General features: G+C 41.1%; 2 protein-coding genes across 2 annotated transcripts in view; one reads left to right on the top strand and one right to left on the bottom strand.

Moving 5' to 3' along the window:
- The first annotated feature begins 1,734 nt into the window (after positions 1-1,734).
- LOC123762929 (uncharacterized) overlaps positions 1,735-19,662 on the top strand; it is a 105,909-nt gene continuing 87,981 nt past the window's right edge. The window contains exon 1 of the mRNA XM_069302077.1: positions 1,735-1,839. The gene's annotated coding sequence lies outside the window, so the exon portion shown is untranslated. The remainder of the gene's footprint in view (positions 1,840-19,662) is intronic.
- On the bottom strand, positions 12,910-19,247 carry LOC123762930 (uncharacterized). Its single transcript, XM_069302074.1, has one exon. It carries the CDS (start codon positions 18,434-18,436, stop codon positions 16,007-16,009), a length of 2,430 nt encoding a protein of 809 aa, XP_069158175.1. The 5' UTR covers positions 18,437-19,247; the 3' UTR covers positions 12,910-16,006.

The raw sequence follows: 19,662 nt of genomic DNA on the forward strand, positions 1-19,662 counted from the left end.
CGGAAATAATTATTCTTATTTGAAGTACGTGAGGGTGAAATATTTAGAGGTTTCAAACTGTCTAGATGTTTAGATTTAAACATGTGAGCGAGTCACTTGTTGGTGAAGACCTCGAGCATCATCATCTGGTGTAACACAATGTCCTCATCAACAAAAGTCGCCATCTCTTAGCAATTACCTTTCAACCTGTCCTCAGACTAGGCTCGTCCAACCGGTTGTAAACCCCAAAGACATTTTCATTAACTTTAGCGTACTGTCTATTAAACATTTGTGTTTTCTCCAATATAAAGTAATATTATTACATACTAGAATGTGTTGAATTGTTAGACCTAACAAAGGTTAGGTTAAGTGGTTAAGTTCTCTTGGCAATTACAGGTATTTGCAACTCGTCCTTAGGCTGTTTAAAGCAGCGGCCGTTATCCCCAGAAGCATTCATTAATTTTAACATACAGGGTATTAAAAATTGGGTTGTTCTCATATATAAATTAATATTATTATACATACAAATTCTATATATAGTTAGGCAGAGGTTAAGTTAGGTGTTTAGGTTCTGTTGGCGATTATTTGTATTTGCAGTACGCGGGTGAAACATTTACAGCATTGTGGTTCGAACAAAATTCGTCAGTGAATCACTTGTTCCGGAAGCGTTCGAACGAAATCAGTTGTGAGTCGTGTGTAATCCGTTTATCATTCATAAACAGCTGGCGTTTGGCGGGTGCATGGAATCACTTTTGGGTCTTTGTTTGGAGGACGAGCTGGTTTAGAGAGAGATGCGGTTCGAGCAGAGGACATGAACGAAGCACTGCTCGAGGACGCTTCACAAGTGATCAGCTGAGAGTCTTATGTAAAATATTTTTCCTTCCTAAAGAGGGGGTTTTGGAAGGTGGATTAACAAGCATTTGGTCCTTGTTAATAAGAACGGATTGAAATATTTAGAAAAATTCGCTTCAACCCAAGGAAATGGGTGAAGCATTTCGCCATGGGGTTTGAAGCTGGGCTGTGATGAAACACCACCTGGCTTCTATGTACGACTTCACTCGAAATTCAAAAGAAACTCAAGGTGTTTTAACTCTTGATTTCCGCGTGACACATCAGTGTGGTCAGTGAAGTTGACGTGTTGTGGTGAGAGTGACGGAAACGGCAGAAGTGCTGCTGGAAAGTGTTCCCCGCCCGAGTAAACACCATTAGAACTGTACTATGAATATAAGTGACAACTCGCCAACTGGTCGTCACTATTGGTTGGCGTTGGGCTCATGACCTATCAACTGTGACAGGATTGTTAAGACCGTGACACTTGCTTACTCACTAACCAGCAAGTCCTGAACATAGTTCAGAACTGAATAAGTAAACTCTCAATGTACACTGATAGTTTACTTTAGTCCTAGACAATGTTCAGGACAAAAGTATGTTTGGTGGTTGGTCAATAAGCTCTTGTGGTGTCCTTAATAACCCCTCCCCCCCCCCCCATCCCTCGGTTGATAGGCCTGAAGCTCAACACAAACCGAAGGTGACCAACAGTTGAACAAATCCACAAGGGCCGTGACGAGGATTCGAACCTGCGTCCGGGAGCATCCCAGAGACTGCCTTAATCGACTGAGCTACGACAGGGTAAAAGGCTTGAAAACTTTAGTGTCTGGTATGCTCCCGGACGCAGGTTCGAATCCTCGTCACGGCCCTTGTGGATTTGTTCATTTGATGCATCACGTTAGTGTGATCTCTGTGTGTGACCAACAGTTAATAATAAGACCTTGTGGGGCGGTTACTTGAAATATTCGTTCCATCTCTAACAAGGACCTACAATTGTACTGTGGTTACCCGGCACGTTCTCCAGATTTGCAGGTTCGTAAAAAAAATCCAACCTAACCTACCCAAACCAGAAAGGTACTAACCCAAGCAACACACTTACCCTATCGAGTCCGATGCATAGAAAACGTCGATATTTGAGAGCCGTTACTGTTCACAGCAGGTTGTATTTATAACGTACTAAACGCGATTTAGTGGCGAGTTTGGGTTATCGTTGAGGAAAAAGAGACAAAGCAAAGGTAACAATTCAGTCATTTCTTGCCTGTGTCATTCTCTACACGTGGGTCAAGTGGTGGAGAGCAAGGAGTCAACCACTGACCCCTGGTGTGACCCCCATTCGGCGGGGGTCACACCACACCAGCACCGTCACCCTTCAAGGCCAGGACCCAGATTCACGAAGCAGTTACGCAAGCACTTACAAACGTATACATCTTTCCTCAATCTTTGACGGCTTTGGTTACATTTATTAAACAGTTTACAAGCATGAAAACTTCCCAATCAACTGTTGTTTTTGTTATAAACAGCCTCCTGGTACTTCGGAGCTCATTAACTGTTTAAAAGTTGTAAACAAAGCCGCCAAAGATTGAGAAAAGGTGTACAGGTTCGTAAGTGCTGGCGTAACTGCTTCGTGAATCTGGCCCTAGGTGAGCAACTCCTCGAGCCTCAAGTCTCACCTGAGCTGCTCATACATAGACGTTCAAAATGTGATGAACGAAATGTATATAAAGGCATTTCACTAAATCATATGAATAATTACCTATCTTACCATTACAGGTATGTAATGTTATCACTTCGAGGGATTGAAAGCCGCCAAATTAGAGGTAAGTTTTAATTTATTTATGTGTACAGCTATATTTTGCAGCTCTAGCAATCCCAGGGTGTGGGAAGGGGGCCAAGCTGGTGGTAAACCGCTTGGCTGGTCGTATTCCAGGGGAACTAGTGTGCAAGTCTCTCCATGAGCCCCGGGAAAGGGAAAGTAATCTCTTACTGTAGTGATCAATATTTGGGAGAAATAAAATAAAAATTGGTTAATCATTATTCTAGCGTATTATAATTACTATTGAGTAAGACTGAGTACAAGCAAGTAAAACGCGCCGAAGATTACAACAGACTCTGAAACACTTGGTTTAATAGTCTTGTTGGGTTTCTTGGCCAAACGTTTATAAATTAGTCCCATTATTGCCTTTATTATGAAGACCTGTAATTAATTACAACATAAGAAAAAGCGTCATCCAGATAATAAAATACTGTCATGTAAAACTGTATTTATTGGTTAGAAGTGTGAAAGGTCGGCGATGCTTCCTTCTCCTGAGTCTCCCCACCTAACTTAAACAAACTTGGCATAGAAAACGTTGATTTTTAGTAGTGGGCAAGCAACCCTTTGGCCTCTGGGCTTACACCATCTAATCTTCAGTACCAGAAAATGTCTGTATGTTTAAACCTACTAGCTTACAGTTCTGTGATTATTCGAATATTTTTCATTACTTTGCTTATGCCCCCGACCCAGATTTCGTTAATCCCGACCACAGCTAAGCGAGCATTCGTTGGCATTCTTTAGTTTTGGGCATCTTTACCTATTTTATTTTTATTTCTTTGCTTTTGTTTAATTTTTCCCCCAACAATATATCTTGTTCAGCGGAATATACGTGCTTTCTTTGGTGATTATTACGTGTCCTAGGATATTCCGCGGTTATATCTTTTTCAATAATCCTTTCACCTTTTTTTACTGATTTCTCTTCCACTGTTGTCCTCTTAATGTGGAATGATGTTCTCTTTCATCCTCTTGTTTATCTTTGTGAATAAGTTGTATTCTGTCTGTTACCTTCACCTACCTCCTCGACTTCCCATTTCTCTCTCTCTCTCTCTCTCTCTGTATATATATATATATATATTATATATATATATATATATATATATATATATATATATATATATATATATATATATATATATATATATTATATATATATATAATGTTGTACCTAGTAGCCAGAACGTCGTACTTGGCCTACTATGCAAGGCCCAATTTGCCTAACAAGCCAAGTTTTCATGAATTTATGCTTTTCCATTTTTTTCTTATGAAATGATAAATCTGTTCATTTCATTATGTATAAGTTAATTTGTTTAAATTTGAGTTAAAACTAACGTAGATATATGACCGAACCTAACCAACCCAACCTAATCTATCCTAAACTATCTTAGCCTAACCTAAACTAACACAACTAAGTCAATAAATTATGGTCTTAATATAAAATAATAATAATAATTCAAATAAACTGTTTGGAAAAAATTATTGAAAATAAAGAAAATCACTCGGCCTATTAGGCAAATCGGGCCTTGCATAGTAGGCCGAGAAGTGCGTTCTGACTACTAGGTACGACATATATATATATATAAACTGATCTACACCTTTATATATATGCTCTAGACATATTATGGTTGCTATTTAATGCATGGCCCCTCTCTATACATCTACTTTACACACATGCTCTGAACACCTCATTTCAGAATAACATTTGTTTAGTACAAACATCATTTTTTTAGGGGGAGTATGGGGCATTCTCCCAGCCCGTCCTCTCGCGTTGCCACAACGGTCTTTAAACGACGTATTAAAACGCGCGAACCTAACCTAACCACCCACGCACAGTAAAAAATTATTGTTCCTGAGCCGCTGTGATTTATAGAATATCATATTTTGTCCGTTTGGGGATTTTGACGTCAAAATGGTCTGTATTATTCGAGAGGACGAGACAGCCCACTCCGCTGTGGCTTCGTTAGCAGCGAATCTATGCATGGACACACTGCCTAGCGGCGCCACAATGACACAACACAAGTCAAAAAACAAATGTAAATACTTCATTTGTCCAAAATGATTGTAATCAGCGAGCTGAGGATATTATACTCTGCCGCTGCGGCGATTTGCTGAGGCCTCATCACCATGTCTGGTGTAGGCTACGCGCTCTCACACAGACTTTAGCAGCGCGTATATTAAAATATTAAATAAGTCAGTGATGGGGACACCACCTCCCTGTAGGGAGCTTCGTTCAAAGTCTCTTGATATATACTTAGTGTCGGATAATTATAACCTCTGATCCAGTAAAAATAAATCTGCCAACAAGCAATTCTGGCGAGTTCCCTCAGATCACACACAGAGGAGACCAATGAATACATACACACACATAATGATACACACTCCCTCCTTGCACAACGTCGTGTGTGTGAGGAGAGAGCATGGTTCTTATTCTTAAAGAAACGTTTTAGGATCATTCTCTCGAATGTTTAACAGAGAGAACTTGATCCTAATGGTCCACGAGATGGAGTTTCTCAGTAACATAGTATCGTACAGTTTAATTAGGGAGGTCTTGGTACTAAAGGAAGCAAAGGTACCCCTGTCATAGGTGATACCATTGTCATTGGGCAAAGTAGGGTTAGTGACCACTGTCACTTGGGGAAGTGGCTTCCGTGACACTACCATCACCCTGAGAGGTGGCTTTACTTTTCCTCAGACCCTAGAGTAACTCAAACACCTTGAGCTTACAAAGTAGCTTCATTTGAAAGGATATTACAAGAATGAAGGAAGGAGGGGAGGGGGTGAAGTGTGAGAGTTGATGGACGCTTATCATATGTTCTCCAATTTGTCTACCCGATCTGTCATGGGTTCCGTTGCCGTAGACTCTCAGAGAGAGAATACATGAACCCATCCGGAGTTCGGGCTTCCCGGTATGCAAATCCAACTCTCCTGGTTTCAAAGTACGCAGTTTTGAAGCATTGTAATATATGCAACCAAGAGAGTCTAGGAACATCGGAATGTTATGTACTAGTTCGTTGTTTAAGGTCTTGACTGTGGAGGATTTATAAGAATAGAAAGACTAGGATACACGAGTAACTAGTTTATTTTTGTAATCCCTAAGCCTGACTGACCTCGTTAACGGCGAGCCTATGCATGGACGAACTGTCTGGCCACGTCACAGTGACGGAACTCAATCCAAAAATAGCAAGTGTAAATACTAAATTTGTCCAAAATTATGGCATTCATCAGCGAGCTGAGGCTATTTTTACTTGGCGGGGTGAGGCACCTGGAGTTTTACAGGTGTTCTTGATGATATCCTCATGATCCATCGAAAGTTTGCCAGTGATCACATCCCCCAATGATGAGGGAATGAGGCCAGGGAGGTGGAGATGAGATGAAGTCAGGGAGATGAAGATGGCGTCGTAACTCATTCCGCATTCGACAACCTCGACACCCCCCCCTAACTAACCTCCTCCCCTCCTCCCAAGCACGCGTCAAGGAGCCCAGCTCAGCAATGACGATTGTTGACATTGTTGGATGAAGGTGCGAGTCTCCCAGCGTGCTCAAGGTAACGGAGGTGTACACACTGCCTCTACACCCCTCCTGTACATTCCTCTTCTACCCTTCAGCTTTATATACTTGTTCTACACGCCTGAGTTACAAGCCTATTCTACATCTGCTTTTTATACCTCTCTATACATTTGCTCTGCACACACACGTTTTATATGCCAACTTTTCACACTTGCTTTACACACATATATATATATATATATATATATATATATATATATATATATATATATATATATAATATACTCTAGACAGACATATTATGGTTGCTATTTAATGCAGGGCCCAACGCCATAATTAATTTCAATATAATCATATGATGAGTCGCTGAAGATGGAAGTAATTCAGAGCAAACTAAAATAGAATGTAGCTTATTAATGATAAATACTATTACATTATGGAAAATAATAAAGTAATTGTAATGATTTTTTGTATTAAAATTTCATTAATAAAATACATTTATTGATATTTTTTTTAAATTATATATTATAATTTTCAGTTTTTATTTACTTTGGTATAATAAATTTATTGTTTGTATATTTGCCTTCAATTGCTGCTATTTAAAGCACGTGGAAAATATATTTGACCCATCAACGGTCGTTTTCGGTAATTATCGCTTTCGGTAATTATCATGATAAATTTATATATAAGGATTCAACAAACTTGCCAGGTAACGACGATATTTTCACGTAGCGTCATGATGTCAGTCTGGGTGATCTCTTGCATCGCGATGTCACCTTGCGTGATTTCTTGCTTCACGATGTCACCTTGCGTGATTTCTTGCTTCACGATGTCACCTTGCGTGATTTCTTGCTTCACGATGTCAGATTGTGTGATCTCTTGTTTCACGATGTCAGCTTGCGTGATCTCTTGCTTCACGATGTCAACTTACGCGATCTCTTGCTTCACGATGTCAGCTTGTGTGATCTTTTGTTTCACGATGTCAACTTGCGTGAATCTCTTGCTTGACGATTTTTTTTTATCAACATATTTAGGTACATGTGCATTTGTGCAGCTACCCCTAGACTACATGAAGGGGAGTACAGTGTGTCAAAAAGCTAGCTACGTGATGCTAAAAAATCCCCATCACACAGGATGGTTAGTCATACAGAAGCATGTAGTCTGCACTGGCAGACGCTAGTTGCATTATGATGATGTCATGAACACAGGAGTGATTAAAGTAGTAGTGGTACTAAAAGTCCCCATTTCGCAGGCTGGTTTGTCATACAGGTTTGTTCAGTAGCCTGCACTTGCATATTTTGGGGTGCATTATGAATATATCTTCAAGAACACGAGAGTGAATAATGTAATTGCAAAGATCCAGGTACCTCATGCCAACGGGTCTGAATGGTCTGATAACTTCACGATGTCAGCTCTCACTGCTTAGTGGGCCAGCCAGAGGCTTAGGGCCCGCGCAGGAATACTGCAGTTCTTCCTTGGCAACATTTCCAGTGTTGCCAGGTATCAAAATACTAAATCGCATTTTAGCCGTTGATTTTCGTTTGAAAATTTGTAGGCTTGATGGCCGTCTTCATCATTCTTCTGACTGCCTTCGCCTTTGTCAAGACCATCTTTTTTAACCGTAGGCATCACCATCTCCATCTATATAAAAGTTATGACCATCTCCCTCTTTCTCACCGTTGCCATGACCACTTGAGAGGTTGCATCAGTTTACTCTTTATTTACATACGTCTGCATGACACGTGGCTGTTGCCTTCAGCGGCTCTAAGGAATCTGCTGACTGTAGCCAACGTTCTTGTGTTTAATGTACTCATGGCTGAACGGATAACTAGTGTTGTTAGCTGAGTGTTGACAGAGGTATCTCAACGCTGACTGAGGCATATGAATGATCCTCGCCACCTAGCGGGGGCTGCCTTGTAATCTATCCTCTCAGCTTCGACGTGGTTTGAAAGGCTTGCACACCACAGCATATTCAGAGTCATTAGTATTGTCTACATCCTTAGTTATTATGAAGAAGCTATAGTTGCTTTAAATACTTCTGAAGTTCTCTTTTCGTGTTTATTCAGTTATATATATATATATTATATATATAATTATTTCGCTGAAAACGACAGAAAGTTTTAGATTTATGATTCTGGCACGAATCTTCTCGATATTCCTTGCTGATATTGCTGAGGACGCATGAGTTACTCTAGGATCTGAATGAAAGTAAATGTTTTTCTTCACTGAAGCAGGAAGTTGAAAAATTCTCTCTCCTCATTTCCATAAGAGTTCACCATAAGAGGATATAACCAGGTGCTAAGCACAGTAGAATTTGTCTTTGAGAATGTGAGGACAGACCTTACGAAGCGCCTTACTAGGCGTCAGACCCTAATAAAAAGTACAAATTAACTTTGGAGAGTTAACTTTTCAACTTCCTGCTTTATTTGATTATTTGACATATAATACTTTGCTGATGTCTAATCTTTGTTATATATGTCGATTATTTTGATACTATTGATCAGGATATCTATGATGATGATCTGGTGGTGCGTAGAAATTATGTTCTTTGATGGAGGCTTAATGTTTGTGCTTTGCCAGGCGCCTCGAATAAGATGTTGTGCCAATATTTTGAGATCATTGGTACTGACAGTCCACATGTGGGTATGCAAAAGTATATACGACATTCGTCACCTTCAAGGCCTTTCACTTGGTTGTCTGGAGAGTTCGCCACGAACAAGTTTGCAGTCTCTTTGTTCATGTATTAGATTGTCAACTTTTGGGGTTCAGGTTGATGTCGGTAAGGATTAGGTTTCCGTCAGAATGTCTGATCTCTTTTCTCCGTCGAGTGTGTCGAGAATAGAAAGCTCCAGTTGAATAATGTAATAGATGGGGCATGCATAGGTGCTAGGTACATAGGGCATGCTGGGTAATGGTTATGAATTAGTAATGGGAGACAAATTCTATCAAATATAAGTAAAAACAAAATTAGCCTGCGAGGATGATTATAATATAATAACATAAACTTTGCTGACACAGTTTCGATTCACCTACCCAGAATGATTACTGAGCAAAACTGCGAGTAGAGCATCCAGCCTGGCTGGCCTTGTTGAGTTGCCTAGCTTGTTAAGAGGCCTCAGTAGGTGGCTCAGTTGACGAAGGCACGGCTAGAGTGTTGGATCTCCATCTGTTAGCAAGTACTTCGACGCTTCCTGCTGTAGACCTCGGCGCCTAAGACACTCTGAGACCCTCACCAGCAGCCTCATCCCCAGCATCAGTATTACGAACACCAACAGCAGGAACACCATCAATAATAGCACCAACATGAAAATCACGGCTGCGCTGGTTGTGACCTGGTTCTTGTATACGGTGACAGCCGCCCCTGTACAGAACTGTAGCACTGTCACCTACTCCCTCTCCTTCTCCTGTACGATTGTAAGTAATAAATAAGGTCCACCAGCGAGAATTCCAGTATCACACATAAAGTATCACAAACCAAAGAGATAACCACTGAACAGCACTTTCAGTTATGTCCAACAAATCAGCCCACACTTCGAACACACATCAGTTATATCCAGGATGCCAACCTACGCTTCCAGCCGCAACACATATTCTATCCACATTTTGCAGAGGGTGTGATTGTGGGATAGTGACTTTGCTGATGTCGCAGTGATTCACTGTCACTGTGGTGGTTGTGTTGTGAGTACCTAGAGTGGCCGTCTGGTGGCGATGATTGTATGGCATTGGTGGTAGCTATGATTTGCTCATGGTAATTGTTTTATGGTTACTGTTGTGATGGTTGATTGGTGTTGGTGGTTGTTTAGTGGTGGTGATAGAGGCTGTGTGGTTGTGGTGGTTGCGTTGAATTAAAGTTAACAGCACACAAACCCCAAAACACCCTCATTTCACAATTCCACTAACACTCTTAGTTCACAATCCCACAAAAGATAAATGTAGCTTTTAAAATTTGTATCTTATTTGTTTTGGAACCGGTTCTATTAGTCAGGTAAAACAGTCCATCCCAGCACCATTCACACTTTACTGAAAATAATATTATAACATAATCATTGACATAAAATAATTTCAGTCACTTGTTAATGTAAATATAACAAGCTTTTAACAAAAAGCAACAGACATAAAAAAATAATAATCATAATTGTTCTAATTATAACAATTATTATTATATGCAACAGTTAATGACAACCTTTAATCACCGTTTTAATCCTAGATTGCATTTTGTATTTCAGTATTTTTGTTCATTAACGGTATCTCTCTCTACCTCTCTTTGTGTGTATGCTAGTTAAAATAGCTAGCCTCCAAGCAACAGCCTTGTGGACCAAACTTTCACAAGTCATAGGCCGGGCTTGGGGAGTAAAAGAACTCCCAGAACCCCATCAACCAGGTATCAAGCAGGTAGCATATATAGTGAGTCAGAATTACTCCCTGTGCATCGCTAATAGTTACCTATGGGTCCGTATAAGGCAGGTATTCCTTCACCTTGCAGAAAGTTCACCACCTGGGCTGGCTGCCCTCCATCAGGGAGTTGGCTGAGATGGAAGCTGAACAGCTCAGGGTCCAGCTGTGTCCGTGTCAGCCGTTCCACATCAGCAGCGGCTGTCCCGCTAAAGTCTTGCAGCTGGCCGACAAGTTCACCCGTGCCAAGCTGTGTTCTTCAAGGCCCTAAACCTTGCGCATTGCTTATATGTTACACCATATGTGCCATTGTTTCAGTATAATCTTGTAATTGGAGTTTATGTGTGTGTGTGTGAGAACTGCTTATGAAGTCATTGTGTCTTCCAGCGTGCCACAAACCTTCAGTGTGAGGCTGGAAAAATTCACAAACGCTCTCAGTATACAAACCCATAAACACAGTACACAAACCCAGGAATTATCTGGGGGAGGAAGCAAGTAGCTTCTATACTATATGAAGTTATTTTTAGTATATTACTGTATTCCTTTCAACAATAAATGTAACGCTTACTTAAGTATGTTTCATATTAACACCAAATAAAGTTACATGTTGAATTTCATCCCACTAATACATATATATCACAATAATATTTTAGATATCCAAGTTAATCAAACATGTATATGTTAATAATGAGGTCCGAACTATGATCACTAACCTCAACACACAACACAACACTCTAATGGCTGAGTTAGGCAATTTGCAGGAAACCTTATTCATGTTGCAATAATTGAAGGTTTGAATCCTTTCACAGCATAGTAAGTATTTGCTCTAATGTTGTTGTTTAGGTGGAAACTCTCTCTCGCGTTGTTGGGATGGCTAGGCTTTCCCGGTATATTGCCCTCAGCGTTTTCTGTTTTATTTAGAATGTAAATAGAACGAGAAGGTAGGAATGTGTGTGTGTGGAATGCTGCTGCCTACCACGGGTGTATGTATGTGTTTATCGTATCACTTTAACAGAGGTGGCAACTGGCAACGTTTCCTTTCACCTGATGCAGCTGTTAACTCGCAGTAACTGGGAACTATAAGCAACAGTTGTGAGTTGCATCCTGGGCAAGGGTTAGCCTTTACCATCGACTGGAAACAGGCCAGCGACTTGGTTTTACTGGGAGATACAAACACCATAAGTTTTAGTGTATAGTGTTTTATTCCACACGAGCATACATTTGTACGTTATATTGTTATACACACTCAAACAGGTACAAAACTGACCCCCCATATCACATTTGTTATATATTTTTGGCCACAAGCATTAAGTCTCAATACTTTATATAAGAAATACAAATCTATAATGGCACCTAAGTCCCCTCCTCCCCCCTCCCTTCCTCCATAAAACTGCTTACTGGAAAACTCCGAAGGAAAAGCCTTGCAGTGTCTGCAAGATGTCGAGTGCTGACTTTCACTCTAGCACGAGTAAAGACAACGGCTTTGTCTTACTTGCTAAGCCACACCTTTCTTGTTTAGTAAAATACTGGTTGTATTCAGTGTGTGGTCTGTTCAAACCATTCTCACCTTCGGAAAGGTGCAATTTATATTTGTGTGATAAAGTTAGGCTATGTTTGGTTGCGTGATAAAGTTTGGGTATGTTTATTTGTATTATGGAGTTGGGGCATGTTTAGTTATGTGATAAAACTGGGGTATGTTTGTTGTGTGATAAGGTTGGGGTATGTTTAGTTGTGTGATAAAGTCAGTGTATATTTGGTTGTGTGATAGAGTTAGGGTATGTTTGTTGTGCGATAAAGTTAACTTCAAATTCAACGTAAATATCACATTCCTGGTAGACCAGCCTTTGACCATTAGGGATAGTATGAGCACCATTACACAAGATTGATTGATGAAGATTAAGCCACTCAAGAGGCTTAACTAGTGCAGCCTAAGTCTCTCGTTGTATATAATTAACCCGACATATTTAGCTATTTATTAACTGAATTTAACTGTGGCATTTACGATGAGTTTTATAAAGGCTTATCCAAGTTCATTTGAGTTCCCATACTCTTCTGGAGGAGGTAGCCTAGTGTAGTTCATGGAACACTGTCCATTGTAATCATTTTTCCGCTACCGTTCTCTTGATGAGTATGTAGTACACAATCAACACTAAAAAATGTGGTGTTGTAAGAGGCATTGCGGCCAAAGGGAATCGAGGATGTGATTAGTCTCTCGCTCTCTCAAACACTCAGCCGTAACGGAGGACTTGGAATGACCTGAAGTGGTATTGGTTTAGATCAGAGAGAGAGAGAGAGTGGGTTATAAAGGTTTTTAACGGTTTAGAAGAGAATAAGTGGCTGTGTAAAGTGTGTTGATGGTCCGTAGAAACTGGTGGAGAGTGTCTAGGTTGAGCTGGGGTGCGTAAGCCGACGGAGAGTTGTGGACAGTGGCGGGGTATCCAAAGTAGGGCAGCAGGAACCTTGCCAGGGCCGTGTCACCTCAGGGCTGTGTCACCTCAGAGCTGTGTCACCTCAGGGCTGTGTCACCTTAGGGCCGCTTCCTAGCATTTCTGAAACATAGGCTGTATAAGTACTGCATATTGACACGATATACAAATTCTAGCAGATTACGATGACATTTATAACGAAGAGGACAAAGGATGAACTCTAACAATATATAGTTCGCGTTATGCCCCGACTGCAATGAGATGCTGGGTACACTAGGATTGGTTAAATATTGATTTTGTTGTGTAGTTCTTACGTCTTAAATATTCTACACAATTTTTTTTTTTTTGGGGTGGGGAAACTCATTTTCGGCAACAGGTTGGCTACCTAGATGTGCGTCCGAAACGCTCTGCGTACTTATAAGTTTATTAAATATATATTTTGCGTAAAGGCTATTCAACAATTGTACCATATTTAATTATTATTATTATTATTATTATTATTATTATTATTATTATTATACAGTCACTTCAACGATTCACAAATCTTACAAATGAATGCCTAATAACTAATCAAGAATGTTTCTGCCCGAAACGCTGCGCGTACTAGTGGCTTTACAAGAATGTAATTACTATGCTATGTATCCTCACAATCCCAATGTACCTTCTTGTATATATATATAAATAAATAAATAAATGTTCAATCAAAATATAGAATCTCCACATTGCTACAGATAACTGTAAAGAAAATTTACAGTATTAACTTATAAACTAAAAGTAAAATAATGTGTGAAAAAAAATAATTATTATAATGATAATAATAATAAAATTAATGCAAATAAAAAAACTGACAGATGAGCTGTTTATATTTGTCAATATGTTCCGTTTAAAACAAATATTTGTAATTCGCCAAGAGGAAGGCTAGCAGTGATTCCTTGGGATCTGCGGCATATGTAAAAAAATATTGATGTATCAGGTTTTTGTGGCGTATGGCTTAGGAGGCGGATTTGTTGTAAAGGTCGAGCAGGAGGAAGGAAACTTTTCTCCTCTCCGTAGCGATGTCAACAGCAGCCAAACCCTGGGCTTCCTAGTTTCTTATACAAAACTAGATTTATTTTGACAACTAAATTGATGGGTCACTTGCGAACTTGTGCGGTAATTCGATGTTCTTAACTGCCTTCATGTCCTTTATCTCATATAAAAATACTAGATAAGATACTCGGGAGTGCCCAGGTCTCTGCCTGTCTGTTTCTCTACCTCAATATGCAAACTTTGTGAGAAGAAACTGGGTCATGTTCTTATTACATTATTGAATCTCCAGTCATTAGATTCTTCACACTTGCCGGTATGAATGCATCTTGAGCTTCGTAATTACTTTATTCTCTCTCGGTTAGGCTGTTTATTATTGGGTGTGGCGTTGCTGGCGTGTGGCATCACTCGCGCTTGGGTCATTATATTTGAATCGGAAAATATTGGTTTTGGTGTAAGGTTGAAGACTTATCAACAGCTGGAGGGTTGTTAAGGCCACCTCAATAGCTTACTGACCAACCAGGAAGAATACTTTAGTCCCGAAAATTGTCCAAGACTAAATTAAACTCTCAGTGTATAATCATCGACAAGCAATGCATAATATGTCATGCAGAGAACTTCTCTTCATCTTGGTGACTGAGGGCACAGTCACCAAGATCTGCCAATCCCTGGCGCCAAGCCGGCGCCATCTCTCCGCCGGATACCACCCGGAAAACGAAAAAAAAACTATCAGTTCCCTGCGACCCCAGACGATCAGGGCACCAGGAATCGTATCAATCCTGACCGTTGAAGAGGAATGCCTGACCGCAGTATCGTGACGCATTGGATAAAATCGCCCCCAATGTTCCGGTGGTTCTCAGGCAGAGAAAGTGTGCAACGCCTGCTCGTCAAGGTGGAAATAGGATCCCAAGGAGAGTGTGTTAACTACACCAAAAAGTGTGCAACAATTCAATTGAATAATTTTCATTTCATCTGCATTCATACAGTTTTCATCGAATTACTGGTATTTCAAGTCTAGTTAAATTATAAGAAATTATATAGTCCGGCCAGACCCATCCTGTGAGCGGTTTCACTCGAGCATCATGGTCTAGATCCATCCTGGTACATTGTAATATGATATATAATTACGCATTATAAGCCTATATACAGGCTTCTTGTCCCCGACTAAACGAAAGAATAAAGTATTATTAAAATTAGAACTCAACCCTTCGAAATGAGAAAATAAGAGTTTGGGGTTTGCTTTATCCATTTTCTGTAGTTATTGACGTATTCATTTTCATTTAACAGCAGCGCGGAGGCTATCCTAAACGAAAACAGAACTGGCTGACTTGACTTTACACGAGAGCCATCGTGTCTAGTGGCCTCGATGGGAATATAAAGCCAGCAATTTATCAAAGATCCTCTCCGTTATTCTTGAAGATTTTTTCTAGCTGAATATTAAATTAAAGTACAATCTTGAAAGTCCCACATCAACTATTAATTTTCCAATGCTTACCATTGCGTAGGTCAGGAAGCCTGTACTTAGGCTTATCCATAGTTTCCTTAGGCCAACTACTGATGTTTTTCAAGAACACATTAGAGAATCGGATACGTATTTTCTGCTAGGCAAACATCTAGGCAGCAGATAAGGAAACGCGCCAAAACGTCTTGCCCAGCGAGGGCGAGATCCAGTCGGTTGATCCAATCGGTTGTGAGCCAAATGCACTAATCACTGCGCATTTTAAGGTAGCTTAAAATACATAATATAACATTTATTTTTTTACATACTGCACTGACTCTAATGTACAATACTAATAATACTACTACTTCTAATAATAATAATAATAATACATAACCTTCCTGTTTTAGGTGGCCTTCAGGGAGGTCGTGATACACAACTTACTTGTAATAGTATCACGGTCCCCTGATGGACCGTGATGTAGCGTGGTCCCCCACCAAGGGGGACCATGATACATCACAGACTTATTAGAGGTAGCTCCAGAAAACCATGATACATAAACCACTTATTGGAGGATTCTATCAGGAGACGTAATGGTACCTACCTCGAAGCATAGCCCTCGGGTTTGGAATGCTGGCCACTGGGAGCTTTGGAGAATCTTCCATTGGTCGTCGGGGACGCCTTTGAAGGGCTTAAATTTGTGATGTGTCGACTCTTGATGTTGTGTATATTGGAACCTGATATTTTCTCCGACGTCTTCAGTTCTGAAGGTTTATGTGAGGTTGAATGTGGCGTCCGGGAAGTTAGAGGCGGCTTTCCGGAAGTTGAATTAGGTTTTCCAGAGGTCGTAGATGGATTTCCGGAGGTTGCATGTGGCTTTCCAGCGGCTACAGATGGCTTTCCGGAGGTTGAATGTGATTTTCCGAAAGTTGAAGGTTGTTTCCCAGAGGTTGTAGGTGGCTTTCTGTAAGGCCCTGGCGGTCTCTGAGTGGCAATTGTCGTTGGTAAATTCTTCTCGATGCGTATCGCGGAGACGTGTTGTCGTTTGTTGTCGGTAGTCAATTTCGGCTTTCTGTTCATGTCTGCTTTGTGTGCTAAGTTGTACTCGCTATCGGCCTCAATTCCCGAGTCACTGGAACGAGTGGTGCTGGCAGAGGAGCTATCAATGGAGCTCTCGGGTGTTATCGGTCGTGGGGGGATGATTTCATTCAGCATTGTCGCAAATCTAACCACCTTCTTCTTTTTCTTATTTCCATCATCCACTTCTATTGTTTCGCCGACGTTTTCAGCCGAATCGTTGCCCTCGACCGGGACTTTGGGTGGAGTAGGTGGTCGATAATCAAGGTCAACGAGCTTGTTCACAACGTCATCAACGTCTTCAGTCGTTTCTGGGGATTTCTGACCGGCGGCAGCGCGCTGTGCCCCAAGAACAACAGGGTTACCATTTCCCATATTAACAACTACTGGTTCCTTTTCAAAATCATAATTATCATCTATGTGATACTGACCGTCGAAGTCTGTGAGCTCCTCATACCCAAGCATCACGTCACAGAGGCTATAAACGAATTTCGGCGGTTCTACAATTTGTCGCATGAAGCCTAACAACGGTTTATTTTCTTTCATATCCAAGAAAGTATCTTCAACTGTCCGAATATGAAGTCCTTCTGAAGTTGAAAACAGAATTGGTGTCTTGAAGTCAATGGTGTCCTTGTTGTTGCTCTTTTGTTTCTTCTGTGATTTCCCAGAGCCATCCTTCTTCTCCGATGTTTGGGTGGTAGGCAGGCGGTTGGCGTAAGGGCGCGTGGGTTTGGGCGAGGCTACATCGACGGAGTTGGGTCTACAGCACATGATGAGGCCCTCACACTTGACTCGCACATCCCTTAGTATGGAAAACACTAAAATTGGCACTAGTACGTCGAAAATGAAACGGAACCACACGGCCACTGTATCAAAGACCGACGTGTCTAGTATCTCTGGAATGAGACCTTCGTTCACGGTAATGTTGGACATGTCAGGCGTCATGTCTGAGGTGATATTGGCGGGGGTCATGTTGACAGCTCTGAGCTGACTCTCGTCAAGCATCGCTCGGGTCACTTTAAAGTTACCGCCGGCCGAGGGTGTGAATAGATTGTAGTTATTGTTTGTGGAGGTATTGGTGGTTTGGTTAGCCCAATGTTGTGTCACCATGGGGTTGATAATGGAGAGGGCGGTGAAGGGCAACCAGAGCACCAAGTACACTATCACTATACACATCGCAAACACCGCGGGATAAAACTCGTTACGGAAATAAGGCGTCATCAAAATTTGCTCAAAGTAACCTATAGTTTGGTTGCCTTTAACCTTCTTTTGTTTTCGGCGCTCCCTGTGGAATATAACCGAGGTGATGCACACCAGCGCCACCATGACAACGGTCGGTACACACACCACCAGCACCAGGTGGATGATGAGGTAATTGTCGTCCAAGGGGTCGGCGACGCAGCACGAGTATCTGTTCCTATACGGTATGCTTTTGATGTAGCCACATACCAGGGGCACTGCCATCAGAAACGACAACACCCACGTTGTGAGAATCATGAGCCAAAATTTGGACTTGGCAGTTTGGAGGAAAGAATTATATTTCTTGGCTGCAGCCAATCTGTCGATTGCCAGCAGCACGACTGCGAAGGCCATCTCGCTGTTCATCATATTAATTGTAAAACTGTTTAAGTAACTTATATCATAACCAAACCTCCACTGTGTGGTGAAGACGTAGCCGATGGCAATACTGAGGTTGAAGAAGCAGTCGACCATACTGGCGAGGCAGAGGTTGATGAGGAGGTGACAGTAGAGGAACCTCTTGAGGGTGTAACTGGTCGACACAGTCACCACTACCATTAGGTTGAGGATGAAGGCCACCAGAAATATCACCGACAGGAAGGAGCCGGCGATTATAGGTGTTGGGTCCTGAGGACACGGGGTGATGATAGGCTTCAATACAAAGCTTCCGTTCACCTGTGACAGCTCAAAACTGATTTGGTAGCCGTCACACATCTTGTCTGAGGCAGTAAGACTTGCACTCTACTACACACTATTATATTTCCTTCTTTTATTCCTCCATTTCCTCAAAACTTGGTTGTGCTCATCTTAACTTACAGTTTCACTTTAAAATAGTTACATATAACTATATATATACATCTTCAGTTACGTTGCTTTGAAACAGACGTGTTTGGTTTACACATAAACAAAAACAATCTAAGACAAAAAAAAATTACGCAATAAAGTTTTCGAATTCCATTTCCGTTGCTTTATCTGTAACAATATAGCTGGAATGCATTCAAGGGTTGTGGAGTAGGGTGGAGACGGTGGCCCGGAACCCCAAACACCGTCAGCGAGCACTACTTTATACTGTTTCTTCTCCGTGTGATGAGTCTACATGGAGATACGTCCCGTGACCCTTGATAAGGTGCGGTCCTCGTCGCCGCCACATGGTGGGAGGCAGCAAGCCCGCCTCCAACACCACCTCCTCCTCCTGCAACCCAGGAAACTCTGTTACAACCGGGTTATTCTATCTGTCTCCTCGTGTAAATTAACATAACAGGAAACTTTCGCACACTACCCTCCATTGCTGGAGGTGAACAGAACACCTGAAAAAGACATATTATGCAATTAACACATGTGTTGGAATGTTCATGTGTGTGTCATTCATGACAATAGCAACTGTGGTGCTTGACTTGAAGTGACTGTAATACTCTTCTAAACAACAAATCTACTGCGGGCTCACCGTGGCCCGTGCTACTTGTGTTCCGGGTAGCGAATCTTAAACAACAACAACTAAACAACACACACACACACACACACACACACACACACACACACACACACACACACACACACACACACACACACACACACACACACACACACACACATATATATATATACACACACACATATATACTTGTGATCAATTATTCAAAATTATTTGCGATATTGTAACATTTAAATACAACACAAATAGTACTTAATTCAATAATGTTAATGCTAGGACACCAATTCGTGCACAGTAGATACAACGTTAAACAACCTCGTATGTAAACAATTGCAATAAAAATAGTACCTGGCTTTCCTCAGTAGCTTGGGTATTTATAGGACTCGCAAAAGACCAAGGTATATACATTCCTTGGGGATGTATAGTACATCCCTTGGGATATATTCTGCGTTTCGGTGTATATACACTGAGTTTATTTTAGTCTCCGATTATATTCAGGTGTAAAGTT

The sequence above is a fragment of the Procambarus clarkii genome, chromosome 47, assembly GCF_040958095.1.
Source record: "Procambarus clarkii isolate CNS0578487 chromosome 47, FALCON_Pclarkii_2.0, whole genome shotgun sequence".
NCBI lineage: Eukaryota > Metazoa > Arthropoda > Malacostraca > Decapoda > Cambaridae > Procambarus > Procambarus clarkii.

Bases quoted from the DNA above. Each gene is read 5' to 3' on its own strand.
- LOC123762930 (XM_069302074.1), bottom strand. From the start codon at position 18,436: ATGTGTGACGGCTACCAAATCAGTTTTGAGCTGTCACAGGTGAACGGA.